Below are 21,159 nucleotides of genomic sequence, written 5' to 3'. Positions count from 1 at the left end.
AGATCACGCCTGTAGCAATTCAATTATTTAAAACAATTGTGAATAATGTATTGGAATTAAAGACCTACTTCACATCTGCCACCCACCATTTCTTCGGGACTGAGCAGTCCATTCTACTACCCACAATGGCTCTCCTGGATGTTAAAGGAAAGTTCAATGAGAATCTCCTACTAAAGGAACTGGAGCACTGGGCTGCAGAGAATCACCTCTTTTCATCATTCCAAACTGGATTCCAAAAAGGTTGCAGCATAGGCAACAATTTACTGTCCCTAGCAATACTTTAGGTCAAGGTATAAAAGAAAAGGGCAGATAATTTATTTATTTTACCACTGCCTTCGACAACCTCAACTGAGGTGAATTAAAAGCAAACATTCAAAATGGGATATTCCACCCCTGTGTTTAAGAGCAATTAGCAGCTGTTACTCTAACGTATGGGTCATGATCAAATTAACTTCAAAATGGGTTACCTCTGGTAAAATTGCTACAAATAACGCACTGAAAAAGGGATGCATACCAGCTGCTCTGTCAACCCTTACCTGGCAGATCCGACAGATGCCATTACATCTTCAATCATTTGTGTGTCTTTTGCTTTCTCTCGCTAAGTGTGACCTATGCCCAGACATGGGTCACAGGCTAACTGTGCCACTGGATTCAAGCTAGCCTGGATGATGAGGGGTGATACGCCGAAACCGGTCCCAGGATGCTAGTTTCTGGTCCAGGGAGGACTTGGCTTGGCAGTTCGGGCTGGACTACTCCCAAAGAGACACAAGATCAAGACTAATTTGTATATGGCTGGGTCTAAACTGGGGTGGCATGGTGAGCAAAAGAACAATGGATTTTACCCAGCACTCCTGACTGAGGGTGAACGTTTGATTTGTTCTGCATTCCATCCATCATTTGTGTCTCTTTTGCTAATATGTCTTCAAGAGCCCGCCTCTGAAGCTTGCCGGTTAAAAGGTAAACATTGTGCAATATGCTGATGGTATCATACTATTAGATAAAATCGCAATAGAGTTAAAAGATCACTCAATAATTTAGCTGTATACTGCTCCACTAATAACATCAAGATTAACACAGCCAAAACAAAGATCATCATATTTGGTCGTAGGTTACACACGACAGGTCAATGTCTAATTTATAATGAAAGAATTGAATAGGTTCCCACTCAATAATATGATCTTTCCCTTAATATCATGCTTAGGCAACTACTGAAGAAGCTAACCAGGCCTGATAGAATCAGGCTATGCTGCTATTTGTAATGGTTGCCTTTAGACACACCCTTTGCCAAAGGTCTTCACAATATCCAGTCTAGCACATATAGTTATTTATTATGACTCCTAGATTCCTTTTCGCAAGCCCAGTTGCACTGTAGTTTTATCTTGACGAGATGCCAATTAATGCTGCAATCCAGAAAACCTCTCCTATTGTTCCTAGTGAAGAGGCTCGGTCCAAAACCATAAAAAACTCTTGATGGTTGATCAGAACTAAAGGAAATTCACCAAGGAAATCATACCTGGATTAATCTCTACTGGATTGAGAAGCAGAAGAAATTTGGAATAGTACACGCCAGAGTAGGCTCACAGACAAACTTCTGAACAAACCAGCTACATTGACATCATGCTCGCTTGACATGGAGGATCTCAACAAAAAGTCTCACTCCAGGAGGAGGAGCCTAGCGCGCATCCAAGATGGTCGCGTGAGCACAGGGCTCCCCGGACCCTCGCTGCTCCTCGGAATTTATCCTGACATTATCCTGACTTAGCTGACGGAATCTGGAAGGCGAATTCTGGCTGAACGTTGACCTTCTTTCAGAAACCGAATCGGACCTGGGAATCCTGATCTACGGTGGTTGGAACTTTCGAGGCCCCATCGATGGCTGTGCCCGGGGCGAGGGTGACCTGTGGAGCCGGGGTGTAATTGAACAACAGCGGCAGCGGATCTGTGCCAGTGGCCGCTCCATTACTTTCGGTTTCACTTTTGGATCCCCGAGGGGCTGGAGATTGTAACTGATTGGAGCGGCTGGGTGTTTATCTCCGCTGGATGCCCTTGTCTCCGCTTGCCACCAGTGTGTAAGTACCTGGGGGTGTATGTTTCGTTGGACCCGGCGGTCCGCTATGAGCAGAACCTCCTGTCTCCACTCCGACGTTTGAGGGTGGATACGGCTCGTTGGTGTAGGTTGCCCCTGTCTCCGCTTGGTCGCGCGGCCCTGTTTAAAATGATGTCCCTTCCCAGATTTCTTTACGCACTACAGAACTCATTTGATGTCATTCCGGTGGCCTACTTTCGGGAGGTGGAGAGCCTGCAGAGGAGACTGGTCTGGGACGGGCGGGCGCGTATCGCTCTGGCAAAGCTTACTCTCCCCTGGTACGACGGGGGCATCGCGCTTCCTGACATTAGACGGTACTATTGGGCCTCCCAACTGTCGGCAATTAACCATGCCACGTATGCTCCTGGTCTGAACCCGGCGTATGAGATGGATAAATTCCTGCTTCCCGGCGGTAATTATAACAGAGCGCTTTACTCCCGATCGGCTGGTGGTACCCTCACGGGCCCTACCAAGATTGCGGTAAGGGTGTGGAAGGCGGCGAATGTAGCGATGGGCTGGAGTGAGCGTTTAACGTGTGCTACTCCCTTGTTTGCCTCAGACCACCTGGGGAGCCTTTGGACGACGAAAGGCTTTGAGCACTGGGACACGATCGGTATTAGCAGAGTGGGGGATCTGTGGGTTAAAGGCGCGGTCAAGACCTTCGCGGCGCTCCGGAGCGAGTATGAGCTTAGTGAGAGGGAGTTTTTTCGCTACGCCCAGGTTCGGCATGCCCTGCTCTCGGTTTTTGGGGAAGGGTCCACGGTCCCTGTTTCTTCGCCCCTCGAGGACCGCATACTCGACGGTCACGTTCCCGATAGTACTATCTCTTTGATCTATAAAAAATTGATAAATAATCGGGCTGACCTCTTGGTGCGTCTCCGGGAGGCATGGACGGGGGATGGGGTTGAGTTGGACGACGAGGACTGGCAGTCCGCGCTGTCATCTCCTAAGGAGGTGGCCATCCCGGCCCGTCTCCGTTTGGTCCAGCTTAAGATCCTCCATCGTGTTTACGTGACGGGTCCCCGATTGGTCTCGATGGGGTTTTCTGAGGACGGGCTCTGCAAGCGTGGCTGTGGGCACAGTGCCACCTTTCTCCACATCCTGTGGGAGTGCCGCGAGGTGGTGGAATACTGGCGTCAGGTGCATGAGGTTATGAGGCGAGTCACCGGGGTCACGCTGTTGCCGGAGGTGCGTCGTTGTGTGCTGAATGTGTGGGAGCCCAATGACTATAACGCGGCCCAGACTCGGTGGGCGGCCCTGGGGAACATGATAGCAAAGAGGGACATAGCGCAGCTTTGGGGTTCGCAGCGGCCCCCCACCGTGTCTGTCTGGAAGGAGAACATGGACTGGTGCATGTTCAGGGAAAAGACTGTGTATGTGGCTCGTGGTAAACCCGGGGCTTGGAACAGAATTTGGGGGCAGTGGAATGCGTATCGTGGAAGTATTTGTGCTCCCCCCCTGGTGGAAACGTCTGATGTAGCCTTGTCCCCCTGATCCTTGATGGTTCCTTACTTATCTGGCACATCTGAGTATAGATTTGTATTCCCGTCTCTCCCCCCCCCCTACCTCTTTGTTTCCCTGCTTTTTGACTGCCATCGGGTGGTCGGATATGGACGCACCCCTGCTGTGGCCCGACGCCCATCTTATGTTTTCTTGCCTCGCCTTTGTTTTAAGTTGTTATTTATGTTAAAAGGGTGTATCCTGATTTCCTCTATGTGCAGTCTGCTCTTCTGTAGGGTGCGGAGCCCCGGTGGGCCAGTCATTGTGATTGCACTGTTTGATCTTTTACCTACTAGCGGCCGGCCCTGGTGGTTGTAGGCCCGTGCTTGTAACCTTCTTTCTGCACAATAAAAAAATTTTCAAAAAAAAAGAAACAAAAAAAGTCTCACTCCAAACTTGCACTTGTACTTTAAAATCCATCCCTCACCTCTCTATACTTGAAACAACCTTGGTCCCTTGAGCTAAAAAGACAAATTATGTGCTATAGACTTGGTCTTGTTTTATTACGGGCCTATAGGTACGGCAGAATAAGGAGTGGTCAAGATGGATCAAGCCTTCTATGTAGGTTCGTTCCTGAATCATTACCTCACATTGTTTGCATATGCTGCTAACTCTGTAAGTTACTTAAATTCTGACTCAGGAAGACATCTATATCCTCAAAATACCCACGCTTGCAACTTGGCGGTGGAACCATGTTTGACAGGCGACTTAGCGAAGCAGGTCACTGCACAGTTTTTCAGGTTCATGAAGATGGCTATTTAAAAAATGATAGTCAGGTCCCTGATGTTCATTTTGACGCTCAAGGTCCATAATGACCTGGTCTACCTATTCCTTCTCTCTCTAGGTATCCATGACATAAAGCCACACCTTAGATGATAAAGTTACCTTTAAAACAAAATTCTCTATCAATGTTTTATTAATTATTTGTCTTTCAACTTGTATTTTCAGAGTTTGTAATGATTTTAATTAATCAAACAATAAACTACTACTACAAATACAGCTCCTGTGCAAGACTGATTGCTTGGCACATTGGGATAAATCCTGGTTAGAGAACCTTTGGGCATCCAAGGAAGATTAAGGCCTTTATAGCATCACAGCATCTTACATGGTAATGCTGACACTTGTGAAAAACACTTGCTGACTCGAGGGTCAATTCCTCATCCGAATACAAAACTGAATGGAACCAGTCCCTGGCAATTGGCTGTATTTAGAAAGGAGGCCTACATGGCCTTTTCTAAAATGTTACTACTCCAACATAGGCTGGGCCCCAAGGGTATGTTAAGGAGAATTGTACAAATGACAAACATATATATGCATGTAAATAGGTTTGGTACATGGTTGCTAAGAAATATTAAACTAGGGGAAATTAAATGCCACAGCAACTGAGGTGCAGTAATTTCTGAGCAGGAAAATAAATAACTGAGTATTCAACACTAGACAATACCAAAGGTGTTCAGGGTGGGTCTATATCAAGGTTGGCCTGCAGCAAGTGTTTGTAATAATGTCACATTTGGAATTCCACCAATTCAAGTGCTGAGATCTTAGTGAACAATTAGGGGGCACATTAGCCATACAGATGACCATATACATTCCAGAGAAACCATGTAGAATCAAGGAAGAAGACACTAGTAAAATGAGATTATGCATCACTGCTGGACTAAAAGCTCAAGAAAACAACCCAACAAAGTTTGGAGAGCTGGAGGCCAGTGCTACTCAGAGACAAGTGTTCAGTCCACTCACTTTCCTGAGCTCCCACAATAGTAGTGCCATGGTGGAATTTTAATGTATAGTCGCAGTAATGCTCAGATAGACCTGCATAGCATATACATCATAGATTTCTGAAATAAGCAATGGTATGTCTTCGGTGAGAGGGAAAGTGGGTGTCAGTGCAGGGATAGGACAGACAGTTAATTGAGAATGGTGCTAAGATGGACTACCACTGAACAAACAATGAAAACAATCTTAACAAAATACTCACCACTTTGAGCTCTGGCACAGATCTGCTCAGCGTCCACTCTTGACTGTTCACAAAGGAATCTGCAAATAACAAATGTTGCATTATTGACTGCATCACTTCACTCCTTCCCAATTTACACACTTTTGACTTAGGTCCAGTGACAATGTATCCAAGCAAAAACAAGATCGCTCAGCCACCATAAGGAACCAAGACTGCTATACAGTTGGAGCTCAAATACCAACGAATAAGGAAAAAGAGTTATAAATTTCACAAACCAATACACACACACTGCCTGGGCACCTCTGCTTGTAAGAAATTGAGGGGTTTAGAGCACACCAAGACAAGTGCATATCAGGTAACCAAAGTGAGGTGTGTATCCACAGATTGTAAAAGTCAAACTCACTGAACTTACAGTATGTTCTTATTTCACTTCAAGGCATCTTGCTTTGCTACATACCTCCCACCTGAGCTTTTCTCCAAATCCTAGTCACCGACTGATTCCAAGCCAAAAGTGCTGTATTTGACATCAGACTTTTGACATGGACTTTGCTTCTTGTTATGACCACACTGATTTTTCCAGATCTAAGCTTGCTTCCAAAGGTGTTTCACTCATTCCGTTCACCTGGCTATTAACTTACTACTTTACTTATTGTTGTATATTCATGTGTTCAAAAGTTGACATATCCTAATCAAATAATTTTTTTCGAAGCTACTGGGGTGATGAGACAACGCACAAGACATCCATCTGAAATGCTGAGGGGTCCAGGGCCACTTGCTGTAAAGATGTCAATGGTGTTAAAAGCAGTAGGGAGGAAAAAGGTACTATATTCTGGGGATCAGAATCTTGATTTTCCTGGACCTCTGCAGGGGTACCCAGTTAGGGAGGCAAGAATTCCAGCAAATCAGAGAAGCCTTTATGGCAGCAGGCACTGAACTTTCACTCTTTATCGAACCAAGTTAACAATCCTTACAAGTGTAAGAAGGAAAGATGATTTGTTGGAGGGGAGGTCATACTGATGAATCTGTTAATTTGTAGGTTTCATTTGTTTGTCTGTGGAACTGTTTTTTCAGATATCTGGGATGCCATAAACTGTGGGAGTGGGCTTTTCTATTGCTAAAGGGTGGTTGGGCTAAAGATTTGGTCTTCTTGTGCCAGCCCTTTCTCTCGGATCTCATTTAATCATGGGTCATTGCAAGATCTTGGAACTGTTGTAGTTGATCTGTAGGTTATGTAGAGGCTAATGTTTAAAATAATTAAATGTCCTCCTTTTTTGTCTCAGTGATGTCGTTTTCATGATTTTCTTTTTGATTAAAAAGCAGACTAACAAAAACTTTTGACTGCTTCGTTTGAAGTCTTTGAAAATAGATCCTGAGGGGTCATATGAATTTGAACGAATAATGAAATAAAATATTTTCTATAATTATTTGAAATCTAACTTGAGGAAGAAACAAATAATGTAAATGTGCAGGCATACAGTAATCAAACTAACATGTGATAATCAATCTAACAACAATTAATCTAATAACTGAGAAAACTTCTAGTATTTTTATCTTTAAATATTTTTTATTTTATAAATTGTTTTATGTACAATATAAAAAAAATTGAATTGTAAACATCATGATACATTCTTTACATAAGCGATCTCCTAGACAGTGATCAGTTCATAAAATAGGAAATAGCTACATGTGATAAACTAGTTAATTGTACATAAGGTCCATAAACTCATGTTCAGTCTATAAATCATGGATAAATATGACTGAAAATAAGAAGCATTAATTCATTGAAACCTAATTCACCATCAATTTAGTTCATAATGTGAATGGATTATATTTTATATAGCTGATGGTGTAATGACACTATTCGCGTTTTGGCGGAAATGCCTTCATCAGGAAGCAGTCACATCACTCACTGGAAAAGACACAAACAAACACAGGCTGCATGATATGTATGCCCGCAACTGATATATTAGCTACAATAAAAGTAGTGACATTCTCGTTAAAATCAGCAGGTGAGTTGAATCCAAAGTGACCACAAGTGGTGCACTAAAGTCCCTGGCCGATATCAAAATCAAATGACATGATATTGTGAAAATCAAAAAATGAAAGAGAAAAGGGAAATGGAAAAACACCAATTATTGTGATTAAAAAAGTGATAAAGCTTAATCGATACAAAAGGAGGTTCACTTTTACTCCATCCCAGCATACGTGAAAGAGTTCGGAGACTCAAGTGTTGCAGACCGCAAGCAAACAGTTAGGAATTCTCTATCTCTGACGTTTATCAGGACTCATTTTGACTCTCTCCTTCACCGTCTGCTTTTTGGTTATCCATGCCTGGAAACAGTCTCACATATTCCATGGTACAATCACTTTACAGCTGATGCAGCTGTGCCCGTAACTACAAGGTTTTTTAATTGAAATGTTAGATCACTGCTACGATTTAACTCCTTAACAACGTAAAATAATAGTGAGTGCTTCAGTTAGGATTAGTAGGTCACAAACTAATATTGGGCCTTAGCCTGCCTTAACTGAAAATGTGTCTTTTAAAAGTTGATCTGTGTTCATATTTTTATTTACACAGTGTTTTTCCACTCTTCATAAAATAGTTTAAATGTTTCTTGTTATTTTCACTGTAAAAATTGACTTCTCACAAGAAAGCCTGCTTGATCCTGGAGGAGCGCCATATAATGTTGTAATGGTCAAGGTTGATGTCCTTGCTAGTAGAACTGTGTTTTATTCATATTTTCAAGTAGCTACTTTTTAGTAATTCAATGTCATTTCCACTTGCATGTAGGCTAACGGTTCTACTTGGTTATTCATTTTGGGAGGGTTTTTAGAGGAGGGCGCATACTTTACGTAATGAACTTTCTGAATGATGACTGGCTTTCAATAATGTAACACAATGTAACGTAGCACTCCATGCTTAGGGCCTGAATCTCTGCTGCTTAAATACTACAAGCAACCTTTACTTGCAAGTGTTCTCTGCGTTCGAGAGTCTGCCAAAACCTCTATTATCACCAGCGCAACTTTGGGGTCCATCTCTGTAGGAGTATGTAGGATGTCTGCAAGGATAATATGAATCTCTCACCAGTAATGCTCTATAAGAAGGTATGTCCAAGTAATAAGGTAGAAAGTAGTTATCTGTGGGACACTGAACCTTGTACACTCACAGTTGCTTGTGCTAGCCAAATTCCAGACTCTATTGGAACTACAATAGATCCTAAACAAAATAGCGGAATTGGGTTTGATGTAGGTTGGAGGGAATGGTAAATATACGAGCCGCCATCTTGGCCTCCTGCTACTCATCCTCACCTACTTCCCCAATATCTCGTTCCCTGGCATCCCCTACACCCTGTAGGGGGTCAGGGGCATTACATAACAGAAATATATATGCCTTTTCTGCCTGGGGCTTCCATGATTATTTTTATTTTGAGTGGGTTGTATTCTGGCATCTCACCTAGGAAATTGTGGCATATATCTACGGCATGATGTAATTGGAGGTATTTAAAGAATTGACAATTATGGAACTGGAACTCTCCACTTAGTTGTTCAAAGGATAGCATATGGTCGTAGTCCCAAACGTATCCTAATCGGGAAATACCAATGAACTCCCAGTGGAGGAGCCTGGCAGTCATGTAACCTGCTTTAGCCAGGTTCCTGCCCATAGGTTTGTCGGGACAGAAGAATGTTCAGGTTTCATTCAACTTTCATGTACAGGAATCAATTAAACAGGGGAAATGGCAAAGTTTAGCAGCATCTTCATATCTAAATGCACTGTCATTCTTCGACACATTAACTGAGGGGAAATAAATTACACTGAGAACAGCCTACTCACTAGATGAAGACCGGTGGCAAGGTTAATGCATTTTCTCTCTGTACTGAAGTTACAGCTGGCACTGAAACAATACAAAACCAACAACTTTCTTAACTACATTCCAAAAATCCTTGCAAAATTAACCACACAGTAATGTGACCCAGAGGGTTTCTGCTATGCTGGTGTTGGATTGGAATAGGAGATTATTTCCCACACACAGGGCAAGAAAGAACCTCAAACGCTTGGTGACATACCCGAGTTTTCCAGAGGACCACAAGCTTTGGGGTTGCTGTCCTTGAACCAACTGATGATTTTGGTCAGTAAGGAGGTGTCCTTTCCTATTGGGTTGAGGTGGATTATTCTGAAAGAAGAACCCTTAATATCTCTCATTAGATTTTGCAATGGTCAGATCAAATAAATCCATTTGAAACACTACAAAAGTAGCCAGTGCCTTCTAGGTCCATTTTCAATTAAAATCACCAGTTTACACTAGAAAAGCAAACATTGGAAAAGGATCAGTGCTCCAATTATGATCCCCAAAATAAAAATTACGTTTCAAGGGCAATGTAAGGAGCATAAAATATTTATGATTATAAGAGCTTTTCAGGTTAATAAACTTAACATTCTCTACACCACAGAAAGAAGCCTGGGTAATCATTAATGAAGTCAATGGTACACAGCCTACTGAACACCACCTTCCAGTTTTGCAAGATCTCTGTGACAAAACCGGTGATTATTTTTTACCATACTAATAAAAATATCACATTGAATTGGATAGGAGCAAAAGAAAAATAAATAAGACCCATTTATCAATCTAGAATGCCATGAGAACAGGGACAGTATCAAAACATTTTACACTAATCTCACCAGAGGATATAACAAATGTATTAATGAAAAGTAAAGCTACAGGATTATCTCTTCACATACGCCAATCAAACATTTTCAATCCCAGCTGCTCCTTTCAGTGGTACCTTCAACTTAAATGTATGCTATTATCTAATCTTCATTCTCAAGGTCCGTTCCTTCCATCCCGAAAAAGGCTGTAATTAAATCTACAGGAAAAAACATTACGTTCACTCTGCCAAACTCATACATTTTATGGACTATTTAAAACTTCCAATTATCCGTCAAAACTAACTGAACAAATTGACACATTGGTGAATAAACCAGGTGTGCAGTACTGTATCCGCAAAGAAGATCTAAGGATAATTAGGACTTATATTGCGAGGAGGAGCTTCCTTAGCTCGAGGGGTCTCGTTTATTTGTGCGGTTTTTTCAGTTTTTATTTTTTTATTAATCTAGGAAAACTCAATTTAACCTTCTCCAATCTAATTCAAACATCCCATGCCTCTAAAATCTAAATTATATCTCTCCACCATTCAAAGCCCATAATCATTATGCCATCCAGTGTCTAGCATTATATTTCATGACTGTCCTTCATTCACACCCGGAACACTTAGGGCTGACATACTCTATAATTAATCCTTCTCTTCCAGGGGATCCTCATCAAAGTCAAAAGCACATGAGTATTCCCGCCCATGCGCGGGGACCCCGGAAACATAATAAGTGGAAAACATATATGTAGCTCTAAATATATATATAACAATAACACAATGCAGCCTTCCCTACACTAAGGGCTGAGTAATGTTGTAAGAATTTCCGTTGCACATATATACAAATACCAATAAAGCAGGGAGAAAGAAAAACACATTTGAAAACTGCTTTAATGCACAATAGAAATCATAATCCTGCAAAGAGGAATGAAAAACATTGCCAGCCCATAGGCTGCATTGCAGAAAACACTAGTGTAGACAGCTCAAAAGCTAACCCACAGAAACACATAGAATAGAACTGGCGCCGTGCCTTTAAGGCAGCCATGACCCCTAGCTTCCCATCATGCATCAGGGGTGACAGTTAGGTCAGTTGTTTATTCCGGCTCCTTCTGTCAGGACCCTGGTAACTTCAGTGCTCTGTTTTTTCTGATTTCTGATTATTTCCTATTTTTTGTCAAAAGCTTTTTACTTTGACGTCTTTTTACTGTTGAAGTAGGATCCTACTAATTTTGAGAGAGTTGAGCATAATTTTTCACACAAAAATGCCCTCTCTTTTTGACTCTTACCCTTCCTGTGGTAAAAAGAAGGCTAAAACAGACTCCCACCCTGTCTGTTTCCTTTGCCTTCCTAATGATCATACTCCCAAGACTTGCCAGCATGGTCAGTCCTTGTCCAAGCAACTCTGAAGGACAGAGGGAGGATTCGCCTCTATGGGCTGGCTGAGAAGGGGAAAACACCTGTAAGAGGCAGGTCTCTGGTGAAGAAGAGGAAAGAAAGAGCCAGATCTTCATCCAGAAGTAAGGTTCCAATCTGCTCTCCGGCGTCGGGCTCGGCGCCAAAAATACCTCCACCGGCAGCGAAAACGTAGACAAAAAGACCATCGACGGCAGGCTCGCCGCCGAGAGAACAGTGGTCGTCGAAGAAGACTACAGGTACATCGGATCCTTCACCGTCGTCAACCCGGCCATGAACGGCGTCGAGGAGTCGCTCTCTGTTGGTGCGGGCTCGCACAACGTCGAGAGGTGAGTCTCCCTCACCGCCGTCAGTACAGCGTTCAACGTCGAGACATGCTCCGCCGTCGCCAGTGGAACGGCGATCGGCATGGAAGCTGGCGTCTCCGTTGCCGTCAACCAGGCGGCGGTCAACGTCGAGACGTGCCTCATCGTAGCCAGGGGCAAGGAATTCAACGTCCAAGCGGACACCACCGCTGTCATCAACCAGACGACGTTCAACGTCGAGGTCTAGATCTACATCGACAGCGAAGAAGGATTCGTCGTCGAAACCCAATGTGAGGTATTCAAGGCGACGTTCGATGTCGAGACGGCGGTCTCCATCGACGTCAAGAAGGGCCCCGATCTCAGCTCTGCTGGTTTCCACTAGACGCTCAGTTTCGAGAGAGATCCGAGAGGTCGAAGGACACGATGTCGAGAAGGGTTTCTCCGTCGATTCACACTTTGTTGGGGTCTCCCAGACGTTCAGAGTCAAGGGTGAGGTCGGTGAGGTCCAGGTGTTCGACGTCAGAACATTCGACGTAGAAACACAAAGAAAGGTCAACATCGAAGAGAAGATCCCTCTCGAAAAGTTCCTCAAGACGCCGATAAGCCTCCAAAGACCCCATAGAGTCCTCTGGTTCAGTTATGAGCTCTATTCAGGTGCTCTCAACGTCAAGAAGCTCTCCTTCTCAGTGTCCAGAGCAACAGACAAGAAGACCATCAAAAGCCTCTCCACGGAGGCAAAAATCTCCTTCAGGTCATCTTTCGCCAAGATGGCTTCTTTCCCTCCATCAATGGCAGAAAGAGACTTCCGGCCAAGCACAGAATGAATGAAGTAGAATTTGAATGAAGTAGAATTTATAAAGCACAATTTCTACCCGAAGGCCTCCCAGCGCTGCGGACAGAGAACAGCAGAGAGCAAGGCAAAGGAAAGAGCTAGAACAACCAAGTTTTTAGGAGCTTACGGAAAGATAGAAGGTTAGATACCTTCCGTAAATGAAGCGGGAGGGCATTCCAGCCAATGGCGCCGTTATACGCAAAGGACCGGCCCCTACATCTGGCCCTCTTTATTCTAGGTTGACAAGCAAGGAGGGATACAGACGACCGGAGGTCTCTTTTCGGGTGATAGGGGGTGATCAGGGGCTGAAGAATAGGAGGACTATTCTTCCAGAAAACTGTATGGACCAGACACATAGCTTTGAACTGGATCCTTTCCCTGATAGGCAGCCAATGCAAGGTCTTTAGTGCTTGTTTGGCTGAGTGCCAACGGGGGATTTGAAGCAATCTACGAGCGGCAGAGTTCTGAATGACTTGGAGCTTATCAATGGTGTACTGCAGAGCTCCTAGGTATAATACATTCCTGTAATCCAGGCGGGAAAGGATCAGAGCTTGAACCATGATCCTTCTGGCATTAAAGGAAAGAAGGGGCAGAATCTTATGAAGCATCCTTAGTATCCCAAAGCAAGTTGCAGGGAGTTTCGCTGCCTGGTGACTAAAGGTGTGTGAGTGGTCAATCCAGATGCCTAGGCTCTTAATTTGCTCTGGACTATGGACTATTCCAGTCTGCTGCATGGATCTCCACTAGCACGACTGGTACAGGAGGTGGACAGATCACCTACTACTCGGACCAGGAATCGCCGAGACAAATCTCCGGAGCATAGACCAACTCATGATCATCATAAAATAAGAAGAACGCCATCTTGGTCGTCTTCCTTGACTCACTCTTCAAAAAGTGCGGGCTGATGCTCTCAGTCGGCACTTCGAAGAGCAAGAATACTGGGTGCTCAACGACGAGGTGGTAGCAGAAGTCTTTTATCAATGGGGTCGTCGATCCATCGACCTTTTTGCAGACGATCTTAACAGAAAATGCCATGCCTTCGCATCCAGATTTTACCAGCCAGGAACGAGAGGGAATGCTCTTTTGATAGACTGGCCCAGGACATTTGCATACGCCTTTCCGCCCCTTCCTCCCATCCCAAAGGTGGTGAGCAAGCTCATCCGATGCGGGATGAAGATGATCCTGATAGCACCGGACCGCCTAGCAAGTGGTGGTATCTGGACCTATTACAGCTCTCGATCTGTCCGCACAGGAAGCCTCCGTGCAGACCGGACCTTCTGACCAAAATGGGCGGGAAGATTCTGCACCCCAGCCTTCCCTCACTGAGCTTGGTAGCATGGTTCCTGAGGTCCTGCAGTACAGACACTTGAATCTCCCTAAGGACTGTATGGACATTTTGAGGGAGTCAAGGAAGCCATCCGCAAGGAGTTTTTACTCTTTTAAATGGAAGAGGTTTTACTTGTGGTGTATGCGTAATGGTTGGAGTCCTACTAGCGGGCTACAGGAGGTAATCTTGCAGTATTTGCTTTATTTAGCCAAATCAGGCTTAAGGTACACATCTATAAAATTTCATTTTGCGGCCATTACAGCCTATAGAAAGTCACCTAACTAACCTTCTTTTTTTCAGCTTCAGGTGGTCAAGGATTTTTTTCAGGGGTTGAAGAAGGTTTATCCCCCTGTCCGACCTCCTTGGGAGTTGAATCTAGTCTTGTCCAAATTGATGGGTCCTCCTTTCGAACCCATTCATAAGGCCACATTACAGCAACTAACATGGAAAGTGGCTTTTCTGGTGGCTATTACATCAGCATGCAGAGTGAGTGAAATCCAGGCACTCTGCTCTAAGGAACCGTATACGGTTTTCAATCACAATAGGGTGGTTTTGAGGACTCACCCTTCTTTCCGACCAAAGGTGGTGTCTGACACCCATGTCAACCAGATGATTTCGCTCCCCTCTTTTTTTTCCCAATCCTGCTACACCAGCATTAAGTTCTCTTCACTCACTAGACCTCAAGAGGGTTTTCAAATTCTATTTGGAGGGAACAAAATCCATTAGAAAGTCTGACTAATCGTTTATAAACTATGGTGCCGTTAGGACAGGTTTTCCAGCCTCCAAACAATCCATTTTGAGCTGGATAGTGTCCTGCATTAAACTGGCTTATCAATTGGCAAACAAGCCTCTATTGGTTTCCCCTAAAGCTCACTCCACTAGGGGAAAAGCGGCTACAATAGCTTTCTTACACAATTTACCGATGGCCGAGATTTGCAAGGCAGGAACTTGGAAGTCGGTACACACGTTTACTAGACACTACTGTCTTGATTCTGACTCCAGAGCGGATACCCAAGTAGGCCAAGCCTTCCTGAGGAATCTGTTCCAATGCTAGCTGTATTGGATTCATGATGTTTTTAACAATGTCTGCTTTATTTTTATGCTTATCATTTGCCCGCAGGAAAAGGAGATGGGCTTGCTACTCGATTCATGTGCTTCTGACTATTGATGAGGATCCCCTGGAAGAGAAGGATAAGTTACTTACCTGTAATCCTAGTTCTCTTCCAGGGGTATCCTCATCAACATCATAAGCAACCCACCCACCTCCCCCAGCAAATGATCAAGATAAATGTCATCTCTTTGTGCCCTGGCCTTCAAGTCTCCGCAAAGAACAACTGACCTAACTGTCACCCCTGAGGCATGATGGGAAGCTAGGCATCATGGCTGCCTTAAAGGCATAGTGCCAGTTCTATTCTATGTGTTTCTGTGGGTTAGCTTTTAGCTTTCTACACTAATGTTTTCTGCAATGCAGCCTATGGGCTGGCAATGTTTTTCATTCCTCTTTGCAGGATTATGATTTCTATTGTGCATTAAAGCAGTTTTCAAATGTGTTTTTCTTTCTCCCTGCTTTATTGGAATTTGTATATATGTGCAACGGAAATTCTTCCAACATTACTCAACCCTTAGTGTATGGAAGGCTGCATTGTGGTATTGTTATATACAGACATATATATATATATATATATATACATATATATATATACATATATATATATATATATATATATAGATATATATATATATATATTACCTACTGGCGGTCGCCAGTAGGTAGTTATAGTTAGGACCACGTTTCCATAGGAAATCCGCAACATTCTATTTTGAATAACTTTGGCGCCGGTCGACGAATCCTCGCGAATTTTTCAAAATAGGTGGGGCGCTACGCTCCGCTCCTACCCGGGATTCGTCAAGCGGGGGCTGAGATAAAAGGGGGGTCCCAAAACGCGTTTTTCCCATGCATTTTTCCATAGGACCTTTAGACAGGGCTACAGCCCGAACGGCTGAACAGAATTACTAGAAATTTGGCAGAGAGGTAGTCCTCAGGTCAAGGAAGTGCCTTTTGTAGGTTTGGTGTAAATCTGTTCAGTAGATTCTGAGAAAATAGCCTTTAAATCAATATATATATCTGAGCCAGCTTACGGTGCGCTTACGGTACGCTTACCGTACGCGTACGGTGGCGTGCGCGAGCGCGATTCTGATTGGCTCTTAGATCTTAGTAAACATTCGAATCGGCCGAAACCAGGAAGCGACGGCCGCCATTTTCTCTCTCGCACTGAGAGTGATGTTTAAAATATAAAGCACAAAAACATGTAAAGGGGCTGTTTAGACAGCTCCCACACACATAGCAATGTTGAGGGAGTCCCCAAAGATCCCCCAAGGCCAAAACCGGAATTTTTATTTTTTCGCTAATTTCGTCGATTACGCTTACCGTACGCGTACGGTAAAAAATTATGAAAAAAAAAAATTATCCACACTCTCCCCACCCCGTGTGCAATTGGTGCCCGAAGGGCACCAATTCTGCATGGCTTAATAACGATAAGTTAAACTAAAATATTTAAAAAAAAAATAATTAAAAAAAAAATTATCCACACTCTCTCCACCCTGTGTGCAAATGGTGCCCGAAGGGCACCATATGTGCATGGCTTATAACATATACGAAAAATTAAAATCTTACCTTTCAAAACGAAGTGCATCATATGTCCTCCATGTGCGCACGGTGCGCGAAGCGCATCGTGCGTACATGGCCCATCTAGCGTAACGTGGGCACGCGGTGCGCGTAGCGCACCGCGTGCCCATCGTGCGTGCACGGCACTAACTGCGTAAAGTGGGCGCGCGGTGCGCAAAGCGCACCGCGTGCTCACTGTGCGCGCACGGTGCGCGAAGCGCACCGTGCGCGCACGGAACGAACTGCGTTAAGTGGGCGCGCACGCCACGAATGGCGTAAAGTAACTTAGCATTTAAAAAAACGTACAAATTCACTGAAAAAACCATAGGTTTCACACACGTTATAGTTAGGAATTAGCATTTAAAAAACCTTGCAAATTCACTGAAAAAACCATAGGTTTCACACATGTTATAGTTAGCGGAAATTTTACTGATAAAAAACCAATGAAATTCCCCCGTTATAGTTAGTGCAGGCAACTATAACTCACGCGACCGCAATCCTCTGCTGATGCTAATACTGTATTTAGACACTTATTTGCCCATGTCTTCTTCCATACATTTTTAGCTATACATATATTACAAATATTTTTTTTTTCATAAAGACACATATGTCATCAGCAAAAGATTGCGGTCGCGTGAGTTATAGTTGCCTGCACTAACTATAACGGGGGAATTTCATTGGTTTTTTATCAGTAAAATTTCCGCTAACTATAACATGTGTGAAACCTATGGTTTTTTCAGTGAATATATATATATATATATATATATATATATATATATATATATATATATGTATTTAGAGCTACATATATGTTTTCCACATATATGTTTTATATGTTTACGGGGTCCCCGCACATGGGCGGGAATATTCATGTGCTATGGCTTTGATGAGAATACCCCTGGAAGAGAACCAGGATTACAGGTAAGTAACTTATCCATACTGCTTATATAAACATAGAAACAAATTAGCCCTGTATATTACCTCACATGCATGATCCTGCTCTCAGTGCCCCTGAACTTCTTTTTTCATGTAGTATTGCTCAATCATCTCTTCTTTCAAAGACAGCCAGATAGGGTGAACAGCTTTGAACCAATTTCTGGCTGAAATCTAATGAGCCAAGCATATCAGTAACAAGTATTTGCAATGCCAATAGGTCTGGCATATGAATGAAAGGTCGTGTTATGTCTTTGACGAGTTTAGACACTCAATAAGTCATCATACATGCACTGTGTCTCTCATATTTGCACTTATGCATCTATTTATCTATTCACTAACTCATTCTTGTATTCACCCTCTGACACAACCGCAATAAAACATACACAAACGCAACAACCTATAAAAAACACATTAAAAGTATACAAATGGGAAAAAGAAAATATGCTGCTGTCTAAACACGGCGGGTATATACTTGCAATGACAAAAGTGAACATAGCAGCGAGTGTCCGTCTTGCAGACGTACTGTAAATAGTCTATTGTTGTTTTGAAGTTCCAGCATGGCTGCAACATTTAGAACTGACTGTTGGAATGGTAAAACAATGTTACACTATGGACAACAGTATTCCATAATGTTCTCCAGGGTAAGAAAAGTGGTCACATGGGATGCGGCGCACTGTAGATGAAATGAGGGGAAAGCAAGAGTCCCGTTAGTTCTGCCCTAGAGACAATTGTAGTATTCTCTTAAGAAACATTAAATAAAAAGGGTTGAAAAGGGGATGATTCATTTGCACTTTATAAATGTAAATAACAAGCAAAAATAAAAAAGGAAACTATAAAAAGGGGGGGTGGACTAAAGGACTGGCCCACCAACCCTGACATTGAAGCAGACTGATTTGTAGGTGAATATGCAAACATGATTATAAAATGCTGTCATTCACAGGGCAAGAAAGCCAATGGCTGATCCGGACTGAACCATTTTCCCATGCAGCACACTATCATGGATGGAAGCAGAGTGCAAATCAATCTCAGACATAATAATGTCAGAATAGAACTGGTCCAAACGCCCTGTATGTTATTATAGGGAAACATTTCTATCAATGGATGCATGTATTTAATTATATATATTTTTTACTACAAAAGCCTAACAGACCGCTAAAAAGAGATTCTAGCAGAAATAATTCTCGTGCAAATCTTCTCCCCCTAGGGCTTGTTAGAGGTGGTAATGTGGAAATGTGCCTAAAAGTGAGCAGGGTCACCCTCTCGTCCACGGGTCCGAAGACTAACAAAATAGAGATCGGCAATGGAGTTGGAATAAATAAGTTTATTAATCACTCATGAGCGGGACCACGTCCACACAACACTCTCAAGTGCTGTAGGAGGTAGTACACTGGATTCACAAACCATCGTCCCTTTTATACCATTTTGTTGCAATGTAAGCATGTGAACAGAAATAGCTATCAGCAAACAAGGGCAGATAGATGACTACGTGGTCAGCAAATTATGGCAGCAGTAAATGGTCGACAGTTAACATCTGAGACCAGGTGCACTGGCAGCTACAAACCCCCAGCACGTACATTGCTTAGCCATGTCAGGAGGTCAACTAAAATAAATAACACAAGCAGAGTGAAAAGACGAGCAGCAGAAGACAAAGGAATTACGAAGGAAACTAAATGGACACCACAGCCAAAATGGCTGTCACTTATACTAAGTAAAATATTTCACATTTCCACAGAAACCAACAACCAAATCCATCCATACAGAGGTAATCTGTGACATTTCATGTAACAAAACACTCATCTGTAAGCTTTACTACAGGGAAATAACTTTTCATACGACACCAATCAGACCTATGGCATTGGAAATATATTTTGCTAGCCAGCCAAACAGTCATAAGTTTACATAGCACACACAATTACAGTTGGCAAAGCAAAACCCATCTGCTAAAAGGACCGAACTAGAATGCTGACAGTGCAAATATTATTTACTCATGGTTTGTCAGGGAGGGGTAACCAATACCAAACCTTCGCCTACTAAGGTTTTCTGTGAAATTCCATGTAACAAAAAACTATCAGAAGACTTTAATTCAGAGTGATAACAATTCATCCTTAAATGCCTATTGACTTTAAAATATGCTTTTCACAATCAATGTGCCAGGCCTGCAGCCTTCATCATAACTTTTCATAATAAATAATCATGTCTACAGCCTGTATCACTGGATCGTCCCCCATGACAAACACAAAACTCTACTGAGCATAAACTTTACACAAGTTCACAATCAGGCATACTGTCATACAAGTTAAAATGTATACAGAATTTCAATTAACAAATCAAAATACTATCTCTCCTAAAATAGCCTAACAAGGATTATGATAGTGTCAACAACAAAACCCTTGCCTACTACAATAATCTGTGAGACTACATATAACAAAACACCTGTATATAGCCTCTAACACAACATGATAACGACCAATTGTTAAAGGCTTATTGGCTTTAAAAAAGGTTGTTCTAAGTTAAAAAGTTAGACCACGTGCCTTTGACATAAAGTTACATAATAAGCAGACTGGACCACCATGCCTGTAGCTTATCACCATAACCAACTCAAGCCTACAGTTCTGAGCATAAACCTTTCCACAGTGCAACCATCAAGACACACATTCAAAGTTAGACATTACAGTCAGCTTAGCAAAATACTATCTCTTCTAAGGCAGCCTACCAAGGATTTTGCCAGATCAAACCTAAAGCCATGGTTTGTCACACATGGTAGCCAACACCATAACCACTGCCTACTATCTGTGAGATTTTATGTAGCAAAATACAGATCTGTAGGTGTTAATATAGAGAATTAACAATCCACAGTTAAAAGCCTATTTACTGTAACATATGCTTTTCACAATTAATATGTCAGGCCAACAGCCTTTACCTTAACCTTTCATAATAAGCAGATCAGGCATATAGCCATGATCTTTAGTTGCTACCACAACCAACTCAATCCTGTTGTATTGAGTATAACAAGCCAAAAAGTGCAATACAAGCAGTCCGATTAAAGGAACCACACAATCGGCCCAATCTTATCCTGTGCTTATAGGAACAAACATGAGAGGTGCAGCATAAGCCTCACTCTCAACAGTACTCTGAAAGCTATTTTTTGTTGACCACAGAAGGTAAGGCAACATTACCACTGTCAAGTCGGACCTAAAATCTCCATGTAGATTAGTGTGGCCCTGGGGATCCCATACTGCTCTAAAACATAAATCTGCACTCTGAAGTCTAAAGTTAATGATGAAAAGTGAGAGTACTGGACCTGAAATACCCCCTTCTTGGCTTCCTTGCTCTCTTCTGTGCTGCTACCAGCGAAAACCCAACACCAAAAAGTATCCAGCTATCTAAGACACTTTAACGCATTACAATATAATGTGTGTGACCCTTAAAGCTCAAGAGCTGGGCTTACAGCTATCCTTATCAGTCTGAAGGTCCTTGATTTGAAGGTTGTGTGA

General features: G+C 42.8%; 1 protein-coding gene across 2 annotated transcripts in view; it reads right to left on the bottom strand.

Moving 5' to 3' along the window:
* The window catches only part of AGAP3 (ArfGAP with GTPase domain, ankyrin repeat and PH domain 3), a 1,862,985-nt gene that overhangs the window by 1,557,343 nt on the left and 284,483 nt on the right, over positions 1-21,159 (bottom strand). For both annotated transcript variants that reach the window (XM_085628261.1, XM_085628260.1), the window contains exon 2: positions 5,565-5,623. In XM_085628261.1, the coding sequence (XP_085484387.1) occupies positions 5,565-5,623 (59 nt within the window). The remainder of the gene's footprint in view (positions 1-5,564; positions 5,624-21,159) is intronic.

The sequence above is a fragment of the Triturus cristatus genome, chromosome 10 (assembly GCF_964204655.1).
Source record: "Triturus cristatus chromosome 10, aTriCri1.1, whole genome shotgun sequence".
Taxonomy (NCBI): Eukaryota; Metazoa; Chordata; class Amphibia; order Caudata; family Salamandridae; genus Triturus; species Triturus cristatus.
This window is presented reverse-complemented; position numbering and strand designations above follow the sequence as displayed.